This window comes from Trachurus japonicus, chromosome 2, assembly GCF_045865225.1.
Source record: "Trachurus japonicus isolate A0001 chromosome 2, Traja_1.0".
Classification (NCBI taxonomy): Eukaryota; Metazoa; Chordata; class Actinopteri; order Carangiformes; family Carangidae; genus Trachurus; species Trachurus japonicus.
Window position 1 is genome coordinate 8,170,556 of NC_140908.1, and position 15,130 is coordinate 8,185,685.

Here is a 15,130-nt window from a genome sequence, read left to right on the forward strand (position 1 = left end):
CTGCCTGACGCAGCCTGAAGGGTTTTAAATAACTGTCTGCTTCATGAAAAATATTTAGAGCTTCCTGGGGGACTCTATGAGATTGATGTTAGTGTTTTGGCATCTCATAATGTCTTCCAATAAGATAAGAGCTTGGCGGTTTCAGTGCGAATGTGATGTGTGTGCACTTCTTCGGCTTTTCTACCCCTCCATCTTCACACCCGCGCACACACAAAGTCTCTAACCCTTCACAAACTTGCACAAACACACATTAATATCGCCTCCCCACACACACACACACCAGTGTCCCCAGTGAAATGCAATCAGAGTGACTGAGCAGCAGCAAGCACGGGTGTCTCTCTCCTCTCTGTCTAATGAGTGTGTGCAGTGTGAAGTAGGAGACGCACGCACCATTTCCCTCTGTAATTATGTGACACGGTCCAAAAATCAGGATGTATTCAGCTCTGCTTCACTTTCCCTAGTTCAGTTTGACGTTCTCTCAGTCCTACGGCTCCACAAAATCAGGTCTGGAAGGAACATGTGGGCTCTGTTTTATAAATTCTGCAGCGTCTTCAGTGGCTCGTTTTTGCACAGCAGACTTGGATAATCAAGTAGAGGCTTCTTGGAAGGTGGTTAGTTGCTTCTTACCAAGAATTTGAGAGGAGGGTTCAAGCCAGGGGCAGCAGTGTAGAGGATCTGTGGAGATAGTCTCCAAGGAGACAGCGCTTGGCTTGAGGAGGAGAGGACTGGCCGGGAGGCTGATGCTTGGGAGAAAAAAAAGAAAAAAAGAAAGGAAAATGAAAAACCAAGAACAGAGAATGGGATAAATTATGTACTCAAAACAAATCTGCCAACTCGAGCCAGCTAAATAACAAATCCCAATCCAATATCAGCTCCGATGGAGCTCTGGAACACCGGATTCCCATGTGGTGTCCGACTGATTCGTGCATGGTTCTGAGGCTTCGTCAGGGGGCTGGTTGTGACTTCCTGTGCCAGCTCCAAACAGGAAGAGGAAGCTCCTTAATTCAATGTGTGTGGGTGCTTTCATAACTAATTATTTTAGCTCTCGTTTCACACCAAGTCATTTCACTTTAGCTCTGAAAAAAATGTAATTACGTTGCATTTGATTGGATCAACTATTGGACTGATTTCAAACCAAACCTCTTGGTGATCTTGGTGTGAAAACTTGTCCTCCGACTGCAAAAACAGGCTACATGAGAGAAATGGATGCATTTTTATTTATTTTTTATTTTTTTGGGCCTTGGAGATTTATTTTATTTTTTTGCAACTGGCATGCTTGTGCATGCTCTTATGAGGTGCACGCCTGCTGTTCGTATGATGAAGACATAGGGATAGAACATAGAGAATTAAATGTAGAAAATAAAAAAGTGCCACTCCTCTCTTTTCCCGCTGGCCAATTATTCTGTATCTCTCCACCAGGGGGAGGCGTTCCTGTGCCTCCCTTACCCATCCACTGGTATTACATTATGGCCGCCGGAGGCGCCCTCCTTCTCCTGGCGGTGGCCATCTTGGTCAGAGCCCTCTGTTGCTGCCGACAACACCTGGCCACCAAGAAGAGCCAGCTGTCGGTGGCCTATCACAGCTCCTCGCAGTGCTTCCAGTATTCTAACTGGTCCTCCAGTATGGCCACCCCAGGGGTGGAGCCAGTCCTGACAGTGAGGCTGGACAGCCGGGACCGACACCGTACCCTCTGCTGAAAAGAAGCGCTTAGCTGGGCTGTGTTTGGCAGAGGAGGACGCCACCTTGTGATGTCAGTGGCAGACAGTGTGTGTGTCGTGATGCTGCAGGATTGACAGAACACCCACTTGATGAACCGAACCCTCTCTGCTTTAGTTTACAGTTGCGAGGCTGACGACGACACACACGTCGTCCTAAACTGCCAAGTTTTGCAAAGAAACACTGTGCCCTCTCTCTCTCTCTCTGTCTCTCATGGATGTAGCTTCGGTTGCTGTTTTCTTCTCTGTTCCATTAAGGAGTTTGCTGTTGACATTTCACACTGTGCTGCTCCTGATGAGAGGACTCAAGTCTGAGTAAGTTATTTATCTGAACAGCTTGTTTCGGACCATTGAGTGCCGTCTGGCTCCTCGTAACCCCGACGGTCCTCCTGGAATGACCCCAGCATGGACATACACACAGACATGTGTGGGCTGGGAGGAGGAGGAGGAGGAGGAGGAGGAGGAGGAGGGAGGGGGGTGTCGAGCTGGTTCTGCTGCGAGAGCCAGCCAGAGCTGCCAAACCACAGGCTAAAACAAGACCCCAGAGACATGAGGAGCTGTGCAGTGCTGAGAGAGAGAGAGGAGAAAACTGTTAGGCTGCGAGGCATTCATTGTGCGAGCTGTGGAAATGATCTGGCAAGCCCCAGAAAATAAAGCTCTTGGTATCTCTGTAATAACAACACGAGATAGCTGTGATACGAGTCGTACCAGGAGTGAGGGTGTTGTGACGGAGGAGCAGAAAAATCCTTCCATTGTCCTTTTCAACAGAGCATGTGCACATTTAAAAACAAAGGAATGCAAATCCATCATACTTAAAGTCCTGCATCACAAATGGAGATAACTAGCTCGTTTGATTGAACGTCTTGTCTCCCCCTGATAAAGGCATCAGTCAGTGATGGATGCAGCCGTCTTCAGTGTTTAGTGTTTCATCTTGATTCTGTGGCGTAATAAAGCACGTTGTTCCACTCCCATTTATGCTTCATACCACCCACTCCCATTGTTCCCTATGTCTTTAAGCTGCCCAGATGAAAGCCGAGCCGAGCCGAGCCGTATTGTGTTTTCAGTGTGAATATGTGCTTGTTGTTTTTAGGGTTGTAAATAGACACAGCTGTCTGCTATCACCACTTCTTACTTGATTTACACTCCTACAAATCCCACAATGCCGCTGCACCAGCTGGAAGCCATAAGCGCAGTGTTTTGCTGTATATGTGCACCCTTGAGAGAGATCCAAGTTATTATGAGAAGCAGAGCTCCAGCTATTGGTGCTTCTTCCATTTAGTGCCATAAGACAAAGCCACAGCCAAAACACACTCCTTGCTAACATTTAACATATCTGGGATCTAAAAAGCTTATTTTATTGTGAAATTTCTCAAAAGTGACAAAGACAAATTGGCGACAATTCATCCCTCATCAGTCGGCACAAAGGTGGCGACACCCCGGATTGAATGAAATTGAGGTCTTCCCTCTGTGGCTTAACAGACCGTGCTCTCGTGATCTGTCGCACCAGCAAAAAAAATCCATCACCTACTTGCCCCCAGCCCCTCAATTTGTTGCCACAATTTAGAAACAGCTCTTTTCTCTCCAGAGTGGGAAGGAGGAGGGAAAAAAAGAAGTGTTTTTTGGCATGCTCTCACTATGTGCTCTTAAATCAACTTGGAGAGGAGGGATTGGACGCTGTACTCCGTCCATCTCCACACCGTTCAGCTCCAAGCCTCTAATAGTCGTAATTAGTTAATGGACAGATAACATTTATGAAGGCTGCGGTAAGCACTTTTCCCTCCCATCTACCGCACCTCCGTCGCCCAATCTGCGGCCAACTTCAGTTGCCCTGGAAACGGTATTAATAACGCGATTGGCCATCAAAGACCTCCACATCTAGACGTGTGCCTTGCCAAGCAGTTACTCCCTCCCCTGAATGCTTGCCAAGAGTAGCAAGCGCCAACACACACACACACACACACACACACACACACACACACACACACACAAGTGAGAAGAAAACTCATCTAAAGTATAAGTACACTTGAGCTATGGGGCTCAACCAAAGTGCTGCACTCACTGCTACACTGCAAAAACTCAAATATATTACCAAGTATATTTGTCTTATTTATAGTCAAAATGTCATTTCTAGTCAAAACAAATCTCATTATACTTAAAATAAGAATTCTTTCAAGCATTTTTTCACTTAAAATAAGTAGAAAAATCTGGTAGTGGAGCAAGTTTTTCTTCCTTATTACAAGCACAAAAAACTTGCTTTCACTGGCAGATTTTTCTACTTATTTCAAGTGAAAATTCGTTTGAAACAAGTGAAAATTATCTAAAAACAAGTTAATTTTTTAGGTGATGATGATGATATTTTAAGTGGAAAGAGATTAGTTTTTACTAGAAATGAGACGTTTTGACAAGAAAGTTTTTGCAGTGTAGTTTTCACCACACATGTAATCTCTGCATTCACACACATACATATCAATCACCTGGCAGCGTTGTGACTGTCACAGCACTTCTTAAAAATGTCGCCATTTGCTGCTTTTATTTTTTTCTCAATCATCTTATACACCACTCTTAAACTTGACTGTAACAGTGTCGGTGATTTTACCGGTGATAACGATGGGTAATGTTAATAATAATCTGATGATGACATGTTTGCATCTTTCTTCACATGGAATGAACAGTCTTATCAGTATATTATGTGATGACTGTGTGTTTGAATGTATCATGATGACCTTTCTCTATTAATAAAGTCATATTTTTCTATTAGTCAAAGACTTGTGTGTGAGTGTGTGTGGAGACCAAAGCTTGTTCACGTGTTTATTCATCACAAATGGTTTTAAATTGGAAGCAGAAAGAGCTAAAGCTTAAAGTGTGTGTCACCTGTGCTTCTCCTCAACAGCTAAGATACCCAATGACTTTGGAGACGGGCGGCTCTTCGGTAGAGACCCTCTAGGTGGAGGTAAGCGCCTTTTTTAAAAATATTTTATCTTTGCTTTTTTTCAAGAACAGTTTTCAAGAAGTTACAGTAACAAACTGACACAACATAATCAAATCAGGGGAAATTTCAATGTCCACAAGGTGGCAAAGTAAAAATAAAAGGAACTCACAGTGACAGGACAATAGAAAGTTTTCCATGTTATTTTGTATTTTTTTATTTTTTTATCTTTTTTTCTTTTCTGTTTTTTATGTTATGAATTTCTGTAATATCTTCTTACCACCGCTGTTGTTGTTTTTTACATAGGGGAGGTATTTTCATAAGCCCTTTTTGGCTTCTACCTCTCCTGCACAATGTTTAAAGCAGAAGTAAGTGATATATTTGTGCTAATATAAGTCTTAAATAGTTATATCTTCCGACAGCAATCACTTATATAGAGTGTTTGGACTGAAACAGGGGTCTCTCAGTCCCTCTGCTCTGCTCTGAGCCGAGGAGAAAACATTTATCGTATCCTACAGTTTTTATCCAATGAGGAGAGAGAACGGCATGCAGGGCTGTGTGTGCAGCCAAGGAACGCCGTGAATGTGGCGACGTAGGGACGAGGACTGTTATGGTGCGTTCAAGGAAACTCGTATTTTTCCGACCGTGAAGTGGTACCAGTTCGATCTGGTACGAGTTCACCGGTCGGAAGTTACGAGTGGCCGTTATAGTGACTTTCACCGGTAAAACAGGTCGGAAAAACACGAGTGGGTTGCCTGGAACGCTACAAAGTCGTAAGTTGTGACTTGAAGCTGTAATTTACGATTTCAAAAGCCTGCCTGGAACGCAGCATTAGCGAAAATGACCGGACCACTTACTTCTGCTTTAATTTCACTATATGCTGGTTATATGATGTGCAAATAAAAAAAAGTTTAAAAATAAATAAATAAATAAAAAAAGAAGAAGAAGAAGTAAAAAGTCAAGTAAAAAGTGGAAAATAAATAAATGAAAAAAATGAATAATAAAACTGACAGTAATAAATAAATAATGTACAATATACAATAATCAAAGAAACTGAGAGAGACATGAGGAGAGGAAGAACGTAGTCTCATCAAATCATCACGTCTTCACAAAGTCTGTCCCCTCCCTTCCTGTCGCAGGGTTGCAGTTCCCCGACTGGAACACCCCCTCCCCGTCGTCCGACCCCCCGGTGACCCGCGTCTCGGAGAAGGACAACTCCTGGCTCTACACCCTGGACCCCATCCTGGTCACCATCATCGTGATGAGCTCCCTGGGCGTCCTGCTGGGGGCGGTGTGCGCCGGCCTCCTCCTCTACTGCACCTGCTCCTACAGCGGCCTGTCGTCGCGCTCCTCCACCACCCTGGAGAACTACAACTTCGAACTGTACGACGGCCTCAAGCACAAGGTCAAACTGAACCAACAGCGCTGCTGCACCGAGGCGTGAGGCGAGGAGACGAGGACCAGAACCAGAGAAAGAGCCATCGTGTGAAAACCTCTCACTATTTTCTTCATTTCCTCCAGTTCACATTAGCGTCAGTTTACTTGCAGATCCCTGGACACATGGACAAACCGGAGAGCCGATTTTTTTTTAGCTCCAGCGAGAACTCGTTTCCTGTTTAGGAAAACGTGGCACCGTCCAGTGTTTGCTAGTTTTGGTGGTGAGAGAAAGGCAGAGGTTACCCTCACGGATTGTTCCACAGGCCTCAAAAAGATAAATATCTACACATATCAATTACAGATTCCTGCTCCACCAAAAGAGAAGTGTTTATAAATGCATCATAGATTTGTAAGAGGTCTAGTTTTGAAACTGGATAATGTAAGCTACACATACTGAGTCAGAACACGTGTTGGAAAGGTGGTAGGTTAGGAACGTGCTTAGAAAGCGTCTTTTTTGATCACATGTGAACACAGTGGCCTAGAACTTAGCTCCTTTGTGTGGCCCGTTGACTTTTTCTGTTCCGTCGTAGACTCTGCTACCGACCAGCCTCCGTCCTCCTTCTTAGTTCCCGACAGCCTGTGGTGTTTTTAGTCACCGACGTCCCTCCAGTTTGTCTTTCAGCTCGGTCAACTCTCCTTTATGTTTTAATGTTTTCGTTCTGTGATGGCAGATAAGTAGAAGAAAAAAAACCGAAAGAAATGTATGTGTGTGTAGGATTTTGGGGGGGGGGGGCGGGAAGGGAAGGGAAGGGAAGGGAGGGGGATTTTGAGACGTTCTGTTAATGGCGGAGAGACGTTATTGTTAGATTTAGTTGTTGCTGGTTCCTGTCAAAGAGAAGGTCATGTTTACATTGTGGTTAATGGTAAAAAAAAAGGTCAAGGAGCTTTGGTTGGTGCAACCTATGGATTGCTGGGAAGAGCGGAGGCCGAGAAGCACTGAAGAAAAAAAAGAGAAACAAAGAGAGAGCGAGAGAGACTATGACTGACAGAGCACTAAAAAAAAAAAAGAAAAAAAAGAAACCCTGCCTCCCTCTCTCTCTCTCTCACTCTCTCACACACACAGAGGGGTAATGTTCTCTCTGTGCTTTCGCAAGGACAAAAAACAAATGGGATCAAAAACAAAATGCACAGCCAGAAACTGCTTTCTCAATCGACTGACTGACTGTGTGCCTGGACACACTACAAGCCTTAAAAGCAAACTGCTTGCAGAAAAAAAAAAAAAGTTGAAAAAGGATCGTTGAGGCAACAGCGGGACAAGAGAGGAGCCGTCTATCTCTCTCTCTCTTCACATGTGGACCTCAAAAGCCATGATTTAAAGGACCTACTCCCTCCCTCCCCCAACACACACATGCACATACATCACGCCACCCCTCCCCCTCCCCGTCCCTAACCCACCTCAACCTGCTGGCTACTTGCAACCTGATTTCTGAAGTTGTTGTTTTAGTTTTTTTATCATTTTTATTTTTATTTTAATGTCGGCTCTCGCACAGCAAGGCGGGCGTTCTTCGGGGCGGTTCTGAACCAATCAGAAAGAGTCTTGTCTTGCACGATGTGAATGGACTCGTAAGCCATGAGTGAGGCGAGGGCGAGAGACCCTGCCATGCACACGCACACACACACACACATACACACATTACTTCACTTGTATATACAGATTGTATATACCTCCTCTCTCTGACATATGAAACTTTGGACACACATACATACACACTGGAAAAAATTGAAGGGAATAATGGCCGCTGCTGAGAGGTTTATATATTTGAGACCATGGATTCCAGACACACACACATGCACTCAACATATCATCCCATTGAATCGCGCCATGTACACACACACACACATAGACACACACACGAGCCGTCCCTCTCCTCTGAGGCCCGCATCGCTGGACCCCACTGACTCTCTTCAAAGTGCCTTGGAGCCTCGGGGATCCAGCTTGCCTTTGGAGCCGGTATCAGCTACAGTAATTTGACACTGACAGTGACATTGACAGTCACAGCGCCCCCTTCAGCCCGGGAGGACCAAAACATGTAAAAGGACTGGACACAGTGGACAGCCCCCCTATGTACTTTCCCTCCCAATCCCCCCTACTCGCTCCCTCCCTCCCTCCCTCCCTCCCGTGCACTGCTCGGACTGCTGTTGTTGTTGTTTTGAAGGGGTCTTTGTACAGAAAAGCTCTTTTTATGATTGTTATTATAATTATTGTTATGATTATTTAATAAAGGATTTATACCATACTGTGGAACGCGCTCGCCAACATCTTACTTATTGCACCGAAAACAGGAAGGTTGGACTGACTGACATTCCTGTGATGCTTGTGGACACAACTAAATGCTTCCTGTCCACAAACTCCAGCCCAACTTTCACTTTTAATTGCAAAAAAAAAAAGTGTACACACGGGAAATCTCGCACACACAAAGCCATGCCCCCTCTCTCTCCCTGTCTCACACACACATACATAATACTGTGTTGTCAGCCCGCTACACTTGGCCTCTAATCTCCCCATGATGTCCCATTAGTCTGGACCTCTGGTGGCCCTCATTTAGGAGCTCCAACATCAAAGCTTTGAAGTGCCCGCCGTCTTAGCCACACACACACACACACACACACACACACCTACACATACACACAAACACAGGCGGCTCATACAGTACACATGCAATTACTGTGCGTCTCTTTTCTTCAGTTTCCCACACAAGGTTCCTATTATCCACACGAGCTTTCTTCACCTAAATGCATACCCTGTTAGCAAATGTGCCACTATAGTTTCAGATCCAGGATGTGATATCTTTTACTGTTGTGTGCCTTAAGTATGGCAGCCTAAGTGCGCCAAAACTTTGCTGTGATGTCACAAATAAGTCATTATAATGTATTAGCTACTAACTGCAGCAGTGTTTTTAAGTGTGAGTTGATAGGAAACGGTGTCTGCAGCCCAGGTATGACATTATAAGCCGTACGAACGCAGTAAAGACACGTGTTGTCGTTGCACAGCGGAGGTGGCGATGGCTGTTAGCATGCTCCGGTCCGTGACATAGCTGGGCCAATTACCGCCTCTGAAAAAACACAGACAATCCCCAGTCCGCTGGAGGAGTGCGATGCCATCTGCTCGCAGGTTTGATTGATCCCGGCAGAACAGTCACGACCACATCACACGAATGAACGCCGACAGGAAATTACCAAAGGAGCCAGATTGTCATTGTTCCATACCGCCTCTTGTTTTCACAGCCAGATTATTCTTAATTTTTTTCCCTCCCTGCGAGTGTGTGTGTTACCCAAATGTTGTTTTTCTAGGTTTTTATCAGTCGGTAACGGCACACTGCAGGGGCCCTTTCCTTTAGCCGTCAGATCAGAGAGTTCTTTTGCCTCTGAAGCCGAGGCGGCCTTCAAAGAAAAAGCTCTGGCGCCCTGTAAGTCGATAGGCCAGATTGTGGAGGGAGCCCATTTGAGGGACGCGCTACAGGAAGTGACTGAAACACACAGCTAATTAATCTGGGGATTATGTAATCAAGATGGAAGAGAAGACAAACGGGCAGCACATTAGTCATCACAGTTAGGGAGGAAACTTTGTTTGGTTTTTTGAGTTAATCACTTAGTCTTTCCTTTATGTTATTGCATAGAGGCCCAGCAAGGAGAGGCCTGGCTGGATCAAAGAACATTCATTCTAATGGTTGTTAAAACCTTGACTAAAACCAGCTTGTGGTATAATCACACCGAATATTAACATCCCCTTTAGAAATTCAGAAATCCTAAATTTAAAATGAAAAAAAAAAATCCCTGTATCCTCCTCCCTGCTCCTCCAGTGACAGTCAGAAGAAGAAAAACCACCTGGAGACTAAACCTTACATCTCTTTCAACAGCTTCCAGAAGACTGTCACAAACTGCTGCAGCGCGCACGTACATGCACTTGCAGAAGCTGACAGCACACTTACATTTTTAGATATGTTTCATGTACACACACATACACACACACATGCACCCACACGATCCCAGTGGTCTTCCCGGGAAGGGGGCCCAGATAATCTTGTCGGGCCTGCCAGCGGTTCAAAGCACCTATATGGGTCAGAGTGGGGAGGATGGAGGATGGGAAGGGGCTCTGTGGCAACTTGCCTGCCAATGACAGCAGACCCAATGACAACAAATGCCAATGTCTTGTATAAACACCAGGCAGACCATCACTTTCCTTCCTGTGACATTATCAACCACCCCGACCAATACACACACACACACTCACACACACAACCACCAGAGGATACAGCCTCTGAAAACAAACACATGGAGGAAATGATTGGATTGAGAAAACCCTCTATTCAGGGCTCCAAACTAGGCCAGCCTTCTTGTCATTGTGAAGCAGCACAGAGGAAATTAACTTGATAAAAAAGATACTGATGACCAGGGAGCACATCATCATCATCGACGGTCTGGCTTCGGTTTTGTTTCTGCTCCGCTGTTTTTCTGCTTTGGCGGCAATGTTTGGGTGCAGAGCGTTGGATTTGATTTCCCAGAAGCATCTTAGCTCGGTTATTTTCTCCATCAACAGATCTGAGGCCGTTATAGCTGCAGGAAAAAAACAGACTTTTCCTCATAATGGAACTTTTTGTTGTGGACACACAACATGACAAGAGGCCCTATGCGGTGGGCCACCTGTTCGCTCGACTGGAGGCTGGTGTGTTTACAGTCACGGTTGCCCTATATAGCCCGGGAAACTTGTTATCGGGCATGGTGGGACGCCTCCTCCAGTGGGTCCCAACCATCTGTCTGGAGTGATTGTGTCTGGCTGTGTGTGGAGGTGTCGCAGCTCAAGTGCTCAACATCAGAGACCAATGAAACTGTTGGAGAAATAACAGTTGTATTGTTTGGATAATGGCTTCAGATTAAAGCAGCACGTCTGTAACTTTAACAGTAGGACCCCATGGACCTTAAAGGCATCGTTATTATCCATCTATTTGAATATTTCATTAAAATGAGTTAAACAGATATGTTGCCCAAGGAAATCTTTATATCACAGATTCTATGTTCAATTAGAGAAATGTTCTATTTTGGTATCGGGGTCAATGTTACCACTGGTTTAAGAGGCTTTCTTTTGTTTGAAAGTCTCATTTCTTTGTGTGTTTTGAACCATATTTGTGGTCATGACACATTCCCTTGTTTTTCATTCCCTCGTGCGAATAAACCTCGTTTACAACATGTTCCCATTTAAATAAGACTCCACACTCAGTCCATTCAAAAGCAATTAAGGAAGAAGATGTGATCATTGTTTTATATGTTCTATAAACAAAGTGAGGACTGATGAGTCTGAGAAGTTTTAACACTCTAAACAGATGAAACAACTTCTGTGAAAAGCTTAATCAGTGTAAACTCTTGAACCTGAGAGGGAGGGGGGTAAAAGCAGCTAAAAATGTATCTGTCGATCAGGAGTGAAGTAAGCTGTTATTGCAGCAATCATCCTGACAGGTTGTCAGGATTTTGAACGCTGGAACATTTCGGACAAAAAACATCTTAAAGCTCCTGTAATAATCTGTTCGATGATGGCGCTGTAGACAATTCTTTACTCCAAATCTGTCAAACAATTTTCAGCATGGCTGGGGGGGTGTCAAGGCTGTTATTATTTGAACAAGTATGTCGATAATAGAACGAAAAAACAAAGTTGTATTTCATGAAAAGTGGTAATCAATTAACAATGACTAAAGCATCAGGCCTTCAAGAACGCAGCTGGGGCAGATTTCAGAAACGAGCATCCACACAGCTGTGTTCATCATGATTCGCTCTCGTTGCCATTAAAGTGGGGAAGAAAGACTGAAAATGAGAAATAGAGAATCATGTGAAAGGGCTGAGTGTGTTGAGGGGAAGCTGCACCTCAGTTTAGTTTGTTGGAGTAATTGAAATGGCCTTCTCATAACTTTCTCTTCAAATTAGGGCTCTTTCATTACGTATTCCATTGAGGCGATAATCAAATTCAATTGCACTTTGAGACCCATCTGTTCCAAAATAATTGACGTTTCTATCCCTCACACACACAAAAAAAAAAAACAAGCTTCCCCATCTCCACGGCTCGGCACATAAATCTCCTCATCTGAATCAAATTAGCTCCACGAGTTACGTATGTTTACAAAGTGGCTTTGTAGGAACACCCACCACATTTCCCCTTTAAAGAAGTTGGCAGAAATGAAAAGGTAATTTTTTTCTTGCACTTAAAAGGCTTCACATTTGTGTTAATTATAAGTGAAGTAATAGAAGAAAACGCATATCTACACATATAGATATTACTACTCCCATTGTTTATTTCCTTCATACACAATACTGATTTCCATTATGGCATGAAATTGCAGTCACTGTTTTGTTTTGCTGTTTGTCTTCTGACTCTGTTCCCGTGATTTGATCATAAGCAGTGTAAGCTGCGAGGGAAAGGGATGTGGCAGAGGAAGATTATGTGCCAGTGAGGCCAGAGAGGATGAGAAGCCTCAAGAGGAGAGCTCTCTGTGTTTGGTTAATGTGGGATGGAGCTCTGTGCTCTGTGTATATCCTAAGTCCTCTGAGTGGGCTGCTGTTGATGGTACGGGTTATATTTTCTGCCTTGTAGGAGGTGGAAATAGTGCGTGTGCGTGTGCGACTGTAATGTGGTGACATCCTTCTCTCTGTGATAGCTCTGTAGCACGACGCTCTGAGGAACTGCACCCAGGAGAAAGCGGATTTACAGCCTCATTCAGCTGTGCTGAGCTCCAGTTAAACATCATTCAAACTGCCAACTTAGCAAACCCTTCTCTCCTTTTCTTTATCTTACCCCACACTCACACACAAACAGGCACACACAGGCTCTGGCTGATCGACGTCATGGTGGTAAATTCATGGGAAATTTGCAGAGGGTGTTTTTGGAGATTTATCTCTTTGCATTCCTCTCATTTTTTTGTGCGGTATTGTTTTTCACCTGGATTATTATATCGCAGCGATGAATCTCACAGTCGCACGGCCTTGAAACTACCACAAGCTTCAATACCGGCACCCGGAAATATTCATGGGGTGATTTAGAGGGAGAGACACAGACACAGAAGGCGGTTTAAAAGTAGAAAATAAACTGTGTACAAATGAAACAATAGTGATGTAAAGAGCCAAACAGAGCAGGGAGGAAAGGGGCCAGCTCAATTTCCTTATCAGTCCCTCTCAAGCTACAGTTTGGGCCCTTGGAGACATAACAGCATCAGGCCGCTGGGACACAAACATGGAGTCAAGTGAACACATCATAGTAGAATAAGCAAGCTGCACAAAAGGCCTTCCTCCCATGACCGAGGCCACACACGCACAAAACAGTTTCCATATATACACTGCGGGAGTAACAACAAACAAGCAGCCCAATGCAGCCACAGAATCCTGCTGAAAATATCAAATCAATATCCCGTCTTTATTTTTGCAACTGTTTGGACTTGGCGTCATCGTGGGATTATTTGTTACAGTAATAACCCTCAGAGGACGGGACCAGGGGAGCACACGCCACCTGCCCTCTCCTCTGAGCACACCTGTGGTGGGAAAACAACACGAGTGGGCGTGTGTGTGTGGGTGGGTGGGTTGAAATGACAATAATGTGTGTGTTTTTGTTTGCATGTTTGGACTTGCTTCTGTGCTTGCTTTACATTTGCAGCATTAAGTGGATGCACAGGTTTAGTTCCTGTGTCTCCTCCCACTTAGGCCACTCTGCGCCACTCTTTTTTTTTTCTTTTTTTTTTTGGTTACAGGCCTGTCTCCATCACCTTTTAGTTGTTATGGAAACAAGGGTGGCTGCAGGAACAGCATTAGCATGGGTGTTGTATGTTAGCCCCAGAGAGCATGGCATGCTAAACAGAGTGAGTTCAGCAGGTCAAACCACAGTATACGTGTCGCACTCTCAGCATCTTTGCAAGAAGGAGAGGACTGCCTCTCAGATTTATATAGAAGTGAAAACACAAAAGGTTTTTTGCAAATTATGCGCATATAAATCTACTTCTGCTCTGCCTTCCACCTGTATTTTCCAGCCATTTGTGTCCAAAATGTGATTTATTTTTTTTTCTTCCTCAACTTGATATAACGAGTTAGAGGGGCTGTGAGCCTTCCTGCTGCACAGTGGCGTCTCCTGCTGAGTTTTGACTGGTGGCACTGTCAAAAATGTTTCCATTAAAAAACAGTTACCGTAACTCATGAATATGAGATGATGCATTTCAAAGTGTGCAGGCACGGTACTGTATATATACGTCTGCGGCGTTGTGTTTCCCTTCTTCCTTCCTACCTATCAGCCCAGTTATATGACAACAACTGGTGTTAGAAGAGTAGCCTTTGACTCAGAACACACACATATACACACACATATATACACCACCACGGGCATTGCGAAGTGTCTGAGAGCATCAGTTGTTCATCAGTGAGAAGATGCTTCCAGTATTCCCACGACCCCCAGCCAAATAAATAACCCGCCCCCGCCTGACACCAGCGAGAGTCCCTGTCTCCAGATGCTGTGCCTGCCTCACATCAACCCGCCAGGCCTCCTCTTCCTCCTCCTCCTCCCCTTCCTCCCCTCCCTCCTCTTCCATAACCACATTACAGCCTGGAGGAGAGCAACACTACCTGCATGCAATCAGCACATGCATATACTGTATACACACACACACACACACACACAGACCAACACCTGCACAGAGATGTGATGGATGACCGTCCCCTTCTCAGTAATGCACAAAAGCATTATCCGTCACCCTCCAGCCCAGAGGAAAGAGATGCTCCTTTAAAATTGACACTCTGCTCTCCGGCAGCGTCTCTGTGGAAGTGGGAGCCTGTGGAACCACCCAAGCAGGAAGGTGCCCCCTCCTCCTCCTTAATCTGTTTTAGGTGGGATATCATTTGGGAGAAGCGCTTCTATTCCAGTTAATACTTCTCGCTTCATACTCCATTATTCAAAGTTGTTAAGGATAAATCAAACTAAGTGTGCGTTTCTGTCACGCCGGAAGGCTCGGTGCATGCTGGGAAAACTCTGATACTGCAAATCCTCAGGGTCAAATCCTGGATGAGATAGTTTAAAATTATTTTTATGTAT

At 44.7% G+C, this 15,130-nt stretch overlaps 1 protein-coding gene across 3 annotated transcripts in view; it reads left to right on the forward strand.

The window, feature by feature from the left end:
* The window catches only part of nrp2a (neuropilin 2a), a 59,523-nt gene extending 52,450 nt beyond the window's left edge, over window positions 1-7,073 (forward strand). For 2 of the 3 annotated variants that reach the window (XM_085798127.1, XM_085798136.1), the window contains 2 exons: window positions 4,606-4,665; window positions 5,781-7,073. In XM_085798127.1, coding sequence (XP_085654253.1) covers window positions 4,606-4,665; window positions 5,781-6,085 — 365 coding nt within the window. In that variant the 3' untranslated portion in view covers window positions 6,086-7,073. Of the gene's footprint in view, window positions 1-1,419; window positions 3,311-4,605; window positions 4,666-5,780 lie in introns of those variants that run through there. The other variant, XM_085798145.1, reaches the window with a different exon arrangement.
* Window positions 7,074-15,130: the final 8,057 nt, after the last annotated feature.